The following is a 16,109-nucleotide window of genomic DNA, read 5'->3' on the forward strand; positions in this document are numbered from 1 at the left end:
ACCAATATTTCTTTTAAAATTGTGTTTTATCAATGAACTTTGGTTTCAATAATTGTTCTGAAAGCATTTCACCTGGCCAGCAATAGTAGAATTGCCATTATAACCTTTATACTTATCATTGACTTTGTGACTTGTTTTTGGGACAGTTGGTTTTCCAGTGTCCTGTGGAAAAACAGTTAAAGCACACGTCACTGGGCTGTGGTTGACGCCGTGCAGATTTGCCACGAAAGGGCTGTTGCTGGTATGTGAATGGCTGAAACGAAGTAGCAGAAGGCACAGAAGAACTAAGCTGGGCTGCCGAGCCTGCCGCCGCCGCTGGGGGAGTCTTGTAGGTGCCATATGGGTGAAAACGCCTGTTCTGCCCTTGTTTTTGTTGTCGGAGGGCGCGGTTTTCCGCACTTCGAATTTTCTTCTCGTCATCCGAGTTGTCCGCAATTTCTCTTGACTGGTATTCATTTACTGTTTTCCACCCGGCTGGAGAGGAATCGGCGATTCGAATATGTTTCTGGCGCGTTTTTAATTTTTTCCGCAAATCTCCTATGATAGTAACTGAGTCGCTATCTTTAGTGTCAAAAGCTCTTGTTTCTAGTTTATCTAGACCCTCGAGAATCTCGGCATTAAATTCGTACTGTGCACGATTCCCTTCAGATTTAATTTTCAAAATAGAATTTTCTTTTAATTTTTTAGTGATAGACTCCGACTGTTCTGCTTTGAGCTGACCTGATAAATTTTGAAATTGGGTCTGCAAAACGCCCGTGACGAGCTTCACCACATCAGCAATATCCAGTGGAGGATTTCCAGCAGCATCTTTTTGAGTTTGGTTGGTTTCGCCTTTTTCTAATAAGGAAATTTCGTCGCCAGAGTCGTCCATGACAAAACGTGTCTTGACTGCACGAAAAAGAGCCTTCGAATGGCTTTACTAGTACACAATAACTTTCACGGTCATTCATAGCCCGTGCTATGAATATCAATATTGTCACCTGACTAGGTGACAATAATAACAACCAATAGATGTAAAGAATAAACAAACACTACCACGTGTTTAAGTAACATTAATAAATACATGTTTTGCATGTTGAATATTGTTAAGGACATGTCATAAATAAGATTTGTTCTAAACCCAAAGTCAGATAGTATTATTGAAATGAACTATTATTTATATAACATTCGATATTTATAATATATTATAGAATTAGTCTCAAACAAAATTTGACTTTTTAGCAAAAAAGGGGAAATTCGGACTAAATTTTTTCATAATTTTATTTCTTGGGGGGGGGGGGGGTAAATTGAATCAAAAATGGGTAGGGATTTGAAAACTGATAGAGAAAATTTGAAATATATATAAAAAGGGTCAATGAAAAGTTAATGCGCGGTATCTATGTAGTGCCACTGCCATAACTCAATAACTCATTCAGTCAGAAACTATATTTCATTTTTAATAGAGTTTAGTCATTTGCTTTATTTTCACAATTGAGAAAATCTCAATCATAGTGTTAATTTTTTACGGATTTTTCTTAAATTAAAAAAATAAAAATAAATGGGCATTAACTAAAAACTGACCTACTTCTCTGAAAGTGAAAAATAAAACTAAAATGAAAGGTCTATTTAAACAATAAAATTCTTTCTTTGGTGATTCATTTGGGATATGAAGGTAGCGACATTGCAGGAAAAATACATAACCCGCGTTACCCTCATAACCCACATGAATCATCAAAGAAAGCATTATATTGTTTATATTAACATCTTTCTTTAACTAATTAATAAACTGATTATGAAAAGTTAGTAAAATTCACTAAATTACTGTTTATGTACAAAAGTACGTTAGCTAAAACAAACAGCCAAATCGTCTCCTGTGAGACTTTGAGTCTGGCATCGTCATGATTATTTCGTGCAGTCCGGGATTTTACTAAGGTCGCTGTAGGTTCAGACCAATCGATAAACAGCCGGGCGTGTCAATTGCAGTCCTGTCACTTTCAGCCGCTGTAGATTTCGACCAATCAATAAATAGGGCGTGTAGATTTCAGTCTGGCTGTTTCTATAGAGCTATGAATTAACTATAAGTTTCCGTAAGAAATAGAGGAAATTATGCTTGGTAGATGTAAATATATATCACACAACAGATGGTTTTTCATTATCATCATTGTTTTATAATTATAGTTTTAATTTTATTCATTTTAAATAGAATAAATATGTATTTGATGTCATAGTTCCTTAATATAAAATAATAGAAGGAGGAGATTTATCTGTAAATTGCACTTTCAGTGCAGAAAGGTCAATTTTAATGCACTGTAGCACCAGTTCCCAAGTTTTGTTTTGAATTTTGGTTCAGCTGGAGAATTTAAAAAAATTAAAGACTTTTAAAAGCAGGTTCCAACCTCCTTAATGTGGCATGGGCTGCTCTAAGAGACTTTAAAATTAATTTCACATTAACAGATTTCCTTTTAAGAGATTTTGTATTTTATAAAAAGTGCATGTTTAGGAGGGTAACAGATGAAATTGACACCCCGAGAAACCATTGTCAACCGACGCAAAGCTTCTTTTTTTTTAAAAGACAAGAAAGGTTAATATCGTTTCTATAAGTTCTATTTGATCAATAATACAGGCATGTGTAAAGAAATCCTTACGTAAAGTTGAATTTATAAACATGTAGTATAAGAGGAATTCAACCACCGACAGGGACATGTCGTCCATATTTGTTTAATTTCAGCAACGGTGGGTTTTTAAAGCTGTTTATCGACTTCTTCCCTCTAACAATCCGTTTTCCCCGTGACTCTTGAATCACTTCAACTTTGTCGTAATGACTGTTCATTGGAACGAGCCCCCCGCTTCTTACCCCCTTACCCATCCACGCCCTGATCTGAGCCTTGCAATTGGCTTTCCAGATCATCTTTAGCTCGTTTGCCGTGACGCCATGACTTGTGATGACGATATGAGAACGATACAAACAAGGGTGAGGGTACACTTTGTAAGCATGAAATTCTCCGATATTATGTATTTTATACCCAAGATGCTGTAAGCACAAGGCAATATAAATATCCTCCAATGGGAAAAACGGAATGTTAGGTGAAAGGTTCACCACTTCTTTGATAAGTGCCATATTAGTCAAATACCCTGTTCCCGAACAATATGGCGGGTATATGGATTCGTTGTACATTGAGAATGGCACGTAATATTTGTGAGTAGGATCCCTGAAAGGACGTGCGTTCATAGAACAGCTTCCAAACAGTTTGTTAGTTGACAAACCCAACGGTGAAGTGACCATTTCCTGCAAAGCTTCCAAGTTCACCCACATGTCGTCATCAACTTTCATTACGTAATTAACGTGGCCGCAGTTTTGCACAGCCCACCTGAATGCGGATATCGTTTTTAGTGTGAGATTTCGGTAACTTTCAATAAAATCAATCAAAAGAATGTCAGAATGTATTTTTTGTTCGTCTGCAACATTGTAATTGAGCTCTTCCATCGTACTTTTCCCGAACACGAATGTATAAGTAACGTTCCCTTTTGCCTGTGATAGCCAGGTTCTGCGAAGAGCGTTTCGTTGATTGCGGTTTTCGTGTTTGGAAAACACCAGTAATAATATTGAAGCGTTCTGAGATATGTTTCTAGTACATACATCACTTTCTACAATGTACCTAAATTTGGTATGAAAACAGTTTTCACAGATCTTGGGTCTAGTGGCATCTGATGGCATAATTGTTGTCGCTGCTGCCGTCTGCTTCGGCTGTTTTCGTCCAACGAGAATTACCTCCCCTTCTTTCTTGGCGATAACTACCTGGATTTGGGTGGGTAATCGTACCTCCATAATCCAGTACACAGAAACGAAATTCCAAATCACAACAACGCAAATGGCAAAAATCAAAACACGCAAACATTTTCTTCTCCATATTGTAATCATTGCTTACAATATTTTTTAACTGTAGTCAGTCTTTGTGGTTGCCATTATGTAGAGTTATTCAAATGAATCTCGGACACAACAAATCTCTACACTTTTTATCATCCCAGGACATTCTAAATAAAACGCTATCTGTAAGTTTACAGATAACCATTGTTTGTTTGGGCGACATCCTAATCATGAAACCGTTGACGGCTTTAATATATCAATATTGGGGCAAAGATGTGGTTGGGTCACGATTTAGGAAAAAGTACCCATAGAAACGAATAAATTTTTCCGGAGAGATCAAGGGAATTGGGTCAAAATGGGGGGGGGGGGGGGAGAACTCAACAAACAACATATTCTTTAAATTGTGAGAAGATGTGAGAAAAATGGGATCCGTATAGTGGCTGTTGTGAGGAAATATACTCAACGACATGACGTTGTCATTGGCAAAAAGGGCGTCTTTTGGAGCACTCTCTATAAATTTGTTGTGTTTGTAATAAACAGCGTCTACTTTGTCAAAGACTTCTGTTTCCGAAATTTGTGGAATAAAAATTTACTTTTAATACATTTATAAAAATGCATTTGTTTTTTAGGTAAATAATTTTAATCAAGGGTTATTCAAAGAGAAAATGGTATCAGCTATTCTGAGATACTCTGTACCTTTGTCACTCGAGATGTTTATTTCTCCAGTAAATTTGGTATGTCTTCAAAAAGGTCAAACGTTCTGAATTGAAATGTTGAAGTGATAGAAAACGATAATTTTCATTTCTGTTCCATTAGACTTTTTTATTTGACATTTCATATCTATAAGTGGATGTTATGTATCATATAAAAAAGAAAACAATCGCCATGGATGACATCATAAATGCGGTGTCCCATATATACTTTGCAATAAACATTTAAACAACATTCACAGATGCTATGTGTTCATTCTATATCACACAAATTATGGATGAATAAAATACAGAAGTAGCAGATAACTTATTAAGAATCCGGTGCATGCAGAACAAAATGGAGGGGTGTTGCGTTATTAAAGCAGTATTCTACTTTTGGACACAGAAACAAGGTTAGGTACACAAAATCAATATTCTACGATCGCCAAAACCTAAATAATAAAAAAAAAACATGGTGGGTTTTTTTTTACATAAAAAATTGAGGCTAACAATGGTGTTGTGTAAATTCTTTTATCTTTATAAAGTGAATGGGAAGCAAGGTAGGATAAGGGTGGGTGGAGGTTAAGTCACACATACATACAAAACTTCAGAACAAAAGTGGTAAGAGTGATTAAAAATCTGACGCGACAGCATCCAGAATTATAATAATAAAACCTCTAATTATATAGATATGTAACAAGCTACAGAAAAACAGGTTCTGTATGACACTCTGTAAAGGTCTCTCTCTATAACAAAACAGTTATATAATATATACATACAACGTGATGTAAAATGTATGGGTCAACTATCGTAGTTATCTCTGATGCACTATTTAGTGTGTTAAAACAGACAGACAGACATCCACATCAAACAAACGTGTGTATATAACAATAAACATGAAAATATATCACCTACATTCAACAAGGAACTCGACACAGCATGGCAATGACTTGTAATATCACCTGAAACATGGGATGGAGAGATGGAGTGAAGACACATTATAGGGGAGGGGCAACAGAGGGGGGCAGGGGGACAAGAAGGAAAGTTGGGGGGTGGGGATGGGCAGTGGGTCCTGATTCACACAGAAAAGAAACAAAGTTAAAGATTTAATTTTTAAGAATTTAGGATTATTGCATGTTTTTAACCTGTTTTCTTTAATAAAATGCAGGTTCCTATTTATAGCTCAGAACAAAAGTTATCTTTTTTGAAACAAAAACATCCAAAATGTACTGGAAGAATTTTTACATTTTTGAAAGTTTTCCAATGATCAAATTTCATACTTCCTGTATTATTGCTTAATCTTGGCTCTGTGTATTATTGCAAGAACAAGTTTAAGTTTTATTACAAAGAAATTGAAACTCATAAAATGGGAATAGATGAAAGACAGTGATCAAGTTTTAAATGCAAATCAAGAAAATATAACTTTCCGCCTACAAATACCACTGTCACAGAAAAAAAATTAAGGCTCACTCAATACAGGTATTAAGATTCAAAAAAAAAAAAGAAAAAAAAAAAAGAAGGCAAGCAAGGTAGAAAAATGAGGTATTCATTAACTTATATACAAATAAACACACAATACACACTGGCTATGTACATCATTACATACATAGCTCAAAATATTAATTAATGCCTTCAAATATTGACAAACAGGTTGTATGAATATATCTGGTTTTTTGAACTTCACAGAAGTGCAATCTCTCACCCCAAATTTTCAACATGAAAAATACATGTATGCCACAAACAGTGCAGGTTCATATTGTATTTCACTTGTCAAAACTACATTCACCAGAGATAAAAGAAAAAAAAACACCTTTTTGATAAAAGCAACTTTAGAAGTTGTCATAACATGTCCTCTTGATGATCTACATCTCATGTATTATGAAATTAGCAGTTGTTAAATAACAAAATAAAATCAAAATATGGAAGTGGTCTGGAAATGTAATAAAAGATTGATATAGGAAAGGTTTCTGTTATAAAAAAAAATCTAAGAATCATTTGGTCACAGTGCTTAATAAAAAATTATTGCACTTTTAGCAAAAATATCTTTAACAATCCTTGGGAGAATTTTGTCTTTCAAATTTACTGAGCAATCTGAGTATTGGAACATTGCTCGAGATTGGGGAAGCACAAAGAGGTTTTTAGACCAACCAAGTTATTTCAGATACACTGTATTAAAAAGAATAATTTTGGAATTTTCATTTGATACCTTTTCCTCCATTATTTTTAAGTACAATGCACTACAATTTTCCATAGCAGACTAGAATTGCATGTAAAACTGGCCAAAATCTGGTGGAAAACAAATACTTTAAATTTACTGTATAGTGAAGTGTGCGTTATTGATCACATCGTCTTTAAAACACTGTTTTCATAATATTTATAGATAAACAAGATAAATCTCTGTAAAAATGACCTTTCACATAATTTCCATGGAGTGATAAAGTAAATTTACCATAATTTTTCTTTTACGTTGAAATGTTAAAAAAAATATCAATGGAGAAAATGATACTTAAACATACAGCTAAAAACATCTTTATCATAAGTTGAGTGGTTATTATATTAAAAAATATGGAAACATTTCAATGATACAGGAGATTAACTCTTGAGATTCACAACCCGTGTGCAAAGTCTATTCAATTCAAAACTGCCTATACTTTTCTTTACAAAAAAATAAAAAGTGTCCGTTTTTCATGCTTATAGAATTTAAAAGAATATTTTTCTAGCCCACAAACACTGAAAATAGAAACTTCTTAAACTTGACAACAAGCCTAATATGCAATTCTTTTCAGTTAATCCTCTACTTTACAAAAAACGGTTTTTACAAAACTCTCGATTTCTTTGGTCACAGTTGAGTCATAAATAAATAACAAATAATTGCCAGGTGTAGCATATGCAAAGCACACACTCTAGCAGGAACAACACAATAAAACATTTTTTTACGGAAGTGAACTTTGGCCTCATTCTGATGAAAACAAAGATCAGCACAAATTTGACACAGATTTAGTTGACCCGCAAGGTGTGCGTTTCCATGGGAGCAGCAGAATCATAAAGCGTGTCCGTATCTTGGGTGGGCTCGCCCTGTAACTGGCAACAGTTATTTAGAGTCCCCGCCCCACAGTCACAGAAAAACCGGTCATGTCGAATGAATTCCACTACATGTCCAGCATGGCAGTTTTTTATACAGTTCACACAAATGGCATTCCTCTCTGTTGTGTTGCAGGTCTGACACCTGAAATAGCAATTAAACTGGATGTTAGTAATTCATATTAATAAACTAATCAGTTATCAAGCTCTTCAAACACTTCAAGTGCTAAATATGAATGAAAATCAGGGAATTTTCAAAGTTATATGTATGTTGTATATATATAGTCTTAATTGATGCACGTTCATGTTTGCCTTTCAGCTTTAAGAACTACAAATGTTACAAAGCATTAAATTATGGCCTTTGACCTCAATTCTCGCAGTAAAAACAACTCGTATACACAAAATTACACGTGGTAAAATAGGTATCTTACCACCTCCATATTATGAAAGAGTTCAGATTCATAATATTTCTTTTGAAAGCAATCATATTGATTTGAGCATGAACATAAACTTCCCAGACTCTTTCCTTACCTATAGAAATCATGCATGGGGAAGCTGGTGTAGCTGGAGATTTTGTAGAGACACTGGCCTGTGGACACAGCCTTCTGTACCATGTTGTGATTTCCCGTTATTATGTTATCTACAACATTTGGTAATTTTTACTAAATCTGATAAAAGTACACAGTAAATACCAATTTCACAAAATGCTGTGTTTATCACATTCAATTCAAATTGTATAAAAAAATAAATTTTTATGATTGTCAAAATCTGTGGGGTTTTTTACAAAATTTATTTTGGATCCATTGAAAACTTTATTGTTGATATCAAAAATGTTTACCAATATACTAATAAAATTCAATCAAAATCTTTAAAAATCATGTACCTTTTTGTTTGGGATGGACTCCACTTGCTAGGCACAATCCTCCAAACTTGTTATTGAAGATCTTGTTTCCTTCTAACGTTGCTGTAGCGTTGTTTGTAATTTCCACCCCTGCTGCATTACCGTCAAAGATACGATTGCGCCGTAACATGGGATGACTACTTGTACTTATCAAAACACCAGCCTGGGCATTTCTAAATATATCATTTTCTTCTAGGATTCCTGCAATATACAACAAATAGTTGGAAAGATGATTTTGAAAAAACGCAGTTTCAATAAAGCCACTGATTAAAGAAAATATGTGAGGTTAGCCTGCAAAAGGAATCATACTCAGATTGCTTCTGACATTCATGTTACAATTATGTACTCAATTCACTAATAGTCATAAATTCTCACAGTCTTACATATTTCTCAATATTGATGAGAGCTTACCCTTCCCCCCACTGAAGATACAGACTCCACCATCCCGACCGTCATGAATCTTGTTTCCACGCAGAAGTGGGTTGCTGTCCGTCTTGATCCAGACACCTGCCATGGCATTGTCGAATATTTCATTCCGTTCAATCATCCCCAACCCACTGTTGTATACCAAAATGCCCCCATTTTGCCCTCCCCAAATTTTGTTTCTTCGGATCAAAGGATTACTGCCAGTTCTGAAAATAAATAATATAAATTGTTAATTCATGAATCAAAATTACTAATGTTATCATACATTTCATATAAAGGTATTTTTTAAGATTTGAACAAAGAATGGAATACTCAGAGAAGTCAAACAGAAAATTGAATTTTTCCCCTTACCTAATCTGCACTCCCGAGTACAAATGGTTGAAAATATCATTATCTTCTAGAACTCCATGTCCGTTGTCATAAAAATAAACTCCAACCTAGAACATGGAAATCAATTGCATAAATTTAGAAGTGTTCAAATTAAATTTCTCATAATTAAGTACTATTAATCTAACGAAATAAATGTTATTGCAACTTTAGCAAGGGATTAGAAAAGGGCCATAAGAGTGAAATATTTTTCTTTCAACTTTGCCTCTAAAGATCAATTTGCACTGTCCAATGACGTAGTAAAATGAAGATAATTTGCATTTTCAATTTATGGATTCATACCTGTTTGCCGCTGTGGATCCGGTTCTTGCGTAGCACAGGAGTACTTCCTGTTGTGATCCAAACCCCTGCTAACGTGTTAGAGTACACCTCATTTTCTTCTATCAAACCTTGACCTTTCTCATGCTGTATATGAGAAACAAACATAAAAATAACCAGAAAAAACCCCCAGAAAAAAACTCATATACATTTGAAAAAGAATGCTTTTTTTCTTTTTACATCTTTAATACTTTCTTTGATTTTAACAAATTAATATTTAAAGTGTGACAACTTACAACATAGATTCCTCCATGTTGGCCATGGTGAATTTTATTATGTCGTACAATAGGGTTACTGTTGGTTCGAATTTGAATTCCGGCTAATGCATTTCCTGTAAAAAAAATGTTTACATTCATGACACACAAAAGAAAAACTCCTCATTAGAAATTGCAAAAGTATGAATGAAACATCTTTGACATTTAAAAATTTCCATGGGATATAAATATGCTGCAACGTACAAACTCATTTACAAATAATCTGTAACTTTTTGTTTCAAAAACAAAAAGTTTAGAGAGTTGCTATTTGGAGCGACTGGTAAGAAAGTACAGACTTTGGCCATTTCATGGTGAAGTGTATAAAAAACAATGCTTAAAATCGATCTTTCAACCATATTCTCACCATAAATATTATTATGCTCGATTAGACCTCTCCCTTCACCAAAGATGTACACCCCTCCTTGGTGCCCATTGAAAATTTCATTTTTCCTAAAAAAACAACAAACACATGCTTATAACAAGATGAACAATGCAATCCAATATTCCAAATTTTTTTTGTTTGTTTTGGAATTAAAACAAGACTTTTAAAAAAATAAAAACTTTAACAAATTGGCCGTATCAGTAAAGCATATACAGTAAAACTTGTTTAGTACAAACACGGATATAGTGAAGTGTTTTTGAGTCCCCAGTAAAATACCTAACAAATTTTGGCAAAATCTTACGGTTATAACTAATTCGGATATAACGAATTTACGGATACAGCAAACTGATTTTGAGTCCCGTAGCGATGAATGATAACGAAATTTAACACTTTTATAACGAATTTCTTCACAGTTTAAAAAGTTTGCACTGCTATTTAAAATAACAGTTTGAATGATTTTATTTTCATATAATATATTCAATTCACAACCCAATTATTCAAGGTATCAAAGTAATGTTGTTTTTTTTTAAGTTTTAGACTCAATTAGCAAAAATTATAGTCTGGTGAAAGAAAACATGTATATAGTGAATTCGCTATAAATATTATTACCAATTCTTTACAAGGATATAACGAATTACAGTTATAACGAAGTAAATCCATTCATCCTTAGGACTTCGCTATAATCGAGTTCTACTGTACATCTTTCCTTCAATCACAACACAAGCAATTTTTTGTTTACATTTTCATACATGAACAACCAAATTAATGTGAAAAGTAAATCACGTTTAATTCATCATTCATTGTTACACATACCTTATAGTAGGATCACTGTTGGACGTGATCCACACTCCAGCGAAGTTGTTGGAGTGGATTTTGTTCTCTATGAACTGACCCCGCCCATTCTCATGGACATAGACCCCGCCCGTCTGACCGTGGTGGATTTCACATCGGACAACGGTGGGGTTGGCTCCCGCCTTCACCTCGAACCCTGCTATCCTGTTGTTGTGAATATCATTTTCCTCAAAGTAACCCTGAATTGAAATAAATAAGTTTAAAACATTTATGAAAGAATTACATTTTAATCAAGAAAAATTCTCATGCACATTTGTAATTTTTCTAAAAGTAACTTTAAACTTGAGATAGATAACAGTTTTATGGATTTTATAAGAATTACATGAGTATACACCAGAATTGCACTGAAACTAACATATTTTAAAACAACACGATCCTTAAAATAAATTACACTATAAACCCTTGAGTTTAATGAAACAAAAATTTACAACAAAATGTTAATCTTTATCACTGGTATATTATTGTATCCCCATATCACTGGTATATTATTGTATACCCCTATTTTTTGTCTTCTATCAACATCCTTCAACTATATTGAGACAACAAATCTACTTACCAAACCATTATCAAATGTGAAGATCCCTACATCTCTTCCATGGTGAATGTGGTTCCGCCTCATTATGGGGTTGGAGTGGTTCTTGACCCAGATTCCTGCCAGAGCATTGCCACTGATCTCATTGTCCTCATATTGTCCCTATATTAAAAGTCAAAATTTTGATACTTTGTAAAATAATCAGTACCTTACATTCTGCTGAATATACTTTACAACAGAGGGAATGAGGTGTCCACAAACCTGTGCATAATCTGTGACAAATAGGCCAACGTTTTCACAGTCTTTGATCTTGCAGTGTTTGATGATTGGATCGGCTCCTACACCTGACACACAGACTGCAGAACCCACTACAAACAGAGAAACACGAAGTCAATTCATAGCAAAAAGCTCTGTGTTTTTCAGTGCCAATAACAAGGTGATACCATGGCCTATGAATCGTATATTTCTGATGGTGACTTACCGACTGAAGTACTCTTGATCCGGCAATGATCTATGGTTGGAGAGCAATTTTCTGTTACTTCCAAGGCATAGTGCTTATGGTGTGTCATAGCCATTGTTAAGTCGGGGGTAAACTGAAAGTAGGAAATGGTCAAATGTTACATCACATCTGCTTTTCCTTAATATGCTAGGCAAAAAAATTTATACTACATTTGGAATTTTGTAATTTTGGCATGAATATTCTGCTTATGAAAATAATTTTGATAAAAATAAACGTGATGAAAATTGATATCAATAATCATACACATAAAACATTGAAGTACAAAAATTTTCACAGATCTTTTTTACACTCGATAGCATAATATCCATGAGAGTATTCATTTTGAGGTTGTAAGGTTGTCGCTTGCAATTGTTTTTCAAAATTACATTAATTACAATGACAATACATGAAGTCCAACCAGCTTAGACTGCAACCTCATGCTATTACAATGTTTTCCCAAAAGTAATCAGGTAAAATGTTTTCATCAGACCATGATTAAGAACAAGAAAAAAAATAACAATTGAACTGATCTGATTATAATTGTAATAATATATAATATTATAATTGATGATAAAGGCAGGTCAAAATAGGATTTTTTTAAAAAACATTTTAGAGATCCAATGAGAAATCCAAAGATAAGTCAATTCAGTGTTCCAGTCAAGAACATTAGCTTGATGGATCAATCAGGATTATCTGGATGTGTATCAGCTATCTATTAGACACAGTGACATATTCACAGTCCGAACTGCTTTAATAGACAATGTTTTATAGGTACATTGGGTTCTGCTTAAACTGATAATCAATTTATAAACTAGTAATATTCTTCTAGTGATTGATGATTGGTTGCTTTCACGTCTATTAAAATCTAGTTATGTTACAGGTTGCTATGGACAACTTATCATCTATAAAATACTGAGATTACTGCATAAACAGATATACACTTAATATCTGGGAGAATAATTATATCCATTATCTAAATCCATTCCAAGCAGTATTATATAATTTTATCATCAGTTACCAGGCAACAGTATACAAAACTAGATCATTATATCAATTTTCAAACATAAAACTTCATGAACATTGGTATGCTAGCATTAAGTAAATAACCAAGTTAACTGGTAACCAAGGACACGTTTCTCTTGATATTCTTTTTTCGTGCAGAGATACTAAAAACAGTCATGAGTGTCCCAACGTATGAGCGGAAATTTGACATGGTTCTCCAGCACTCTCATTTAATGTTTCCAAATTTTCTTAAAAGTTATTACAGAAGCCACAGATACATACCAAAGGCAAAGCAGCTGCAATCAACCTTTGACTTTGGTTAAAAAACGACATATATCCAAAACAGATACCTTTAACGTAACATATCCTAAATAGGCCTCCTTTGCTCCTTCCACGAATGTAATGGTGGATTCTGTTCCTCTCTCAATAATCACGTTGTCTATCACATTGCCTGGGGCAGCACCTATCATAATCACATTAGTGTCCACAAATAGATACTCTGTTAAGTACATTCCAGAGTGAATAAATATAATGGCATTGTCCATATCCTCTGAATCCACAAAACTATAGGCACGCTCAATGGAGTCATAACACTGGAAACAAAATTTAGCAAATCAAATCAAATTCACTCTTGATTTTGGTCAATATTATTTGACAATCAAAAAGGGTTTCCAGCATTTAATATTTTTCCAACTCATTTTCATGATATAATTTATGTGCATGATTTTAATCCACGGATATTTTGAAACTTAAATATAATTGCAAAATTCATTAAAACATATAATATATATTTTTTATCTGTTTTCTTTGATTGAAAAAAATATCACAAAGGTTGCACATATATTAGAACCATTTTAACAGGAGCTTGGACTTTGGGTGGTTGGTGACTAACAGCAATGTGATGCAGGCCTGTCTATTTCATTGAAGGCCACTCAGCCATTGCTCTTTGAAATCAACAAGATTTGTCTGGCTTTTGAGCTAAGACTAGGCAATTGGTGTATATTTCACTTGAAACCAGCATCATTTTTAACTTGTCTTGATGCAACAAATAGATAATTACGTCCAAGGCCTTGTTAAAATAGTTTTATCATGGACCAATCAATTATTTTGAAAACTTACTCTTATATCTCTTCCTTTAAGCCTTCTGTCTTGTCTGTAATTGGAGTTGTAAGCATCATCATATCCTTGTCTCACATGAATTCCTTTGTGCTGTAACAAAAAATAAAATATATAAAGTTAACACAAATACCATTAAAATCCTTATGCATTTAAATACACTATGTACGAAACAACTTATAATTATAATATAAACACAAACATATTTATCTTTAAAATTCTAGTTAGTATACCAATTGCTTGAAGCTCTCTTTCCACTGGTTTTCATATTCATTCTCATCAGGTTGAATGAACTGAAAAACTCTAGCTTCAGGATTCATCAAAGGGTAGTCATATTCAAACACATCTTGGTAGATTTTTTTCCTATAAATAACAGTGTTGATTCATCATATAACAGATTGAAAATATTTATGACGATATTTTCTTTTTACATGTAGCTCAAAAGCTGTTTCTAAAGTTAGGTTGTCAGAAAGTATATTGTCTAGAGATATTCTGATTTGAAATCAAAATTAATTGAAAAATAAAAGAAGACTGATTTACCATAGTCCAGGATCATCTGCAATGGTCTTGAACCTTTTACAGACACATGCTGCTCTGCATAAGTCATACTCATACAAATAGCTAAAAATCTTAATTAAAACTTCATCTGGTAATTCTTCTTGAAGGTACTGGGCACCAATTGGACTTCCTAATAAAAAGCAAGATATTGTTACCTTAATATGCAGTCAATAATTGCATTTTTAACATTAAATCAACTGAGAAGATATTTGAGTTTGTGGATACCAAGTTAATTCCCAAAAATTTGCATCCTGATGCATATCAAACACTTAGGCCTACTGTACAATATTTAGTGCTGTACACATCATTTATGTAAACTGACGATTTACCTGAATAATTACCACAAACTGTCTCTTAATAAAAATATTTTAACAATATGCAAATATCGCTGGAAGAAATTTTTCTAATTCAAACTAACAAATAAGATTTTTATCAAGTTCAACTTTGGTTTTTAATAGGCATTGCACCAACCAGTATGTACCTTTGCATGATGAAGATTTAGAAGACAGCTTTCTCCTTCGTTTGGACTGGTTTTCATCATTTGATGAGCCGTAGTCTGTTTGGCGCTTTCTCAAGTAATATCGTGTACTATAACTGCTTTCTCCTTGTTCTTCATCACTACTTCTTGAGCTTGCACTTTCTACAAAAAATAACAATACAATCTATAATGATGCTGTGAATATTATTGACATTATGTGGATTATCATAAATGTTTACATGGTTAAATTGCAAAAACAGATTATTTTTCATACAGTTTTTCAACATTCTCTGTGATTGTGTGTTATAAAATACATAAAATATAACACATGAGTAACTGAATATTTTATTATCGGCCCATATAGTCTGTACACATGCATGTGTCGCCATTTATGAAGATCAAGAAAATATACCGCATTTGTCTAGCAAAAAGTTATAATATATTATAATCAATTACTTGAAGAATTAACAAAGATCTTTCGCACTTTAGAACCAATAAACTTCTCTAGGCAACAAAAAATGTAAGGTCTATTATTTTTTGTTGTTTATGCACATTCCACACAATGACCCACTCCACTTACCACTACTGTTTCGATTAGAATCGGTCTGTTTTACGTTTGAACGCTTCCGTAACCTTCTGGTATTACTTCTTGTTGTTCTGCTAGTGTAGCTAGGCATCATGGGGCAATTAAATCTAACTCTTGTCCCCAAAATTACTAACTCGAAAATAAAAACATAATTCACGCAGCCATATTGAATTTTATTCCAGTCTGAATGGCTGTTAATTACAT

At 33.6% G+C, this 16,109-nt stretch overlaps 3 protein-coding genes across 3 annotated transcripts; all 3 read right to left on the minus strand.

Annotated features, from left to right (window-relative positions):
• Window positions 1-7: 7 nt before the first annotated feature.
• LOC128178489 (uncharacterized) lies at window positions 8-1,284 on the minus strand. The gene has a single exon (XM_052845686.1). It carries the CDS (start codon window positions 869-871, stop codon window positions 116-118), a length of 756 nt encoding a protein of 251 aa, XP_052701646.1. The 5' UTR covers window positions 872-1,284; the 3' UTR covers window positions 8-115.
• Window positions 1,285-2,203: 919 nt separating this feature from the next.
• LOC128177165 (beta-1,3-galactosyltransferase 1-like) lies at window positions 2,204-4,042 on the minus strand. The gene has a single exon (XM_052843748.1). It carries the CDS (start codon window positions 3,896-3,898, stop codon window positions 2,663-2,665), a length of 1,236 nt encoding a protein of 411 aa, XP_052699708.1. The 5' UTR covers window positions 3,899-4,042; the 3' UTR covers window positions 2,204-2,662.
• A 597-nt stretch (window positions 4,043-4,639) lies between these two features.
• On the minus strand, window positions 4,640-16,101 carry LOC128176494 (F-box only protein 11-like). The gene is made up of 18 exons (XM_052842883.1): window positions 15,900-16,101; window positions 15,323-15,481; window positions 14,824-14,971; window positions 14,517-14,646; window positions 14,287-14,376; window positions 13,518-13,760; window positions 12,148-12,259; window positions 11,928-12,034; window positions 11,691-11,828; window positions 11,096-11,313; window positions 10,265-10,350; window positions 9,883-9,977; window positions 9,611-9,733; window positions 9,293-9,378; window positions 8,927-9,147; window positions 8,498-8,716; window positions 8,146-8,254; window positions 4,640-7,759 (listed from the first exon to the last, which is right to left on the minus strand). The coding sequence occupies exons 1-18, from the start codon at window positions 15,997-15,999 to the stop codon at window positions 7,531-7,533; spliced, it is 2,613 nt and encodes an 870-aa protein (XP_052698843.1). The 5' UTR covers window positions 16,000-16,101; the 3' UTR covers window positions 4,640-7,530.
• Window positions 16,102-16,109: the final 8 nt, after the last annotated feature.

Source organism: Crassostrea angulata, chromosome 3 (assembly GCF_025612915.1).
Source record: "Crassostrea angulata isolate pt1a10 chromosome 3, ASM2561291v2, whole genome shotgun sequence".
Taxonomy (NCBI): Eukaryota; Metazoa; Mollusca; class Bivalvia; order Ostreida; family Ostreidae; genus Magallana; species Magallana angulata.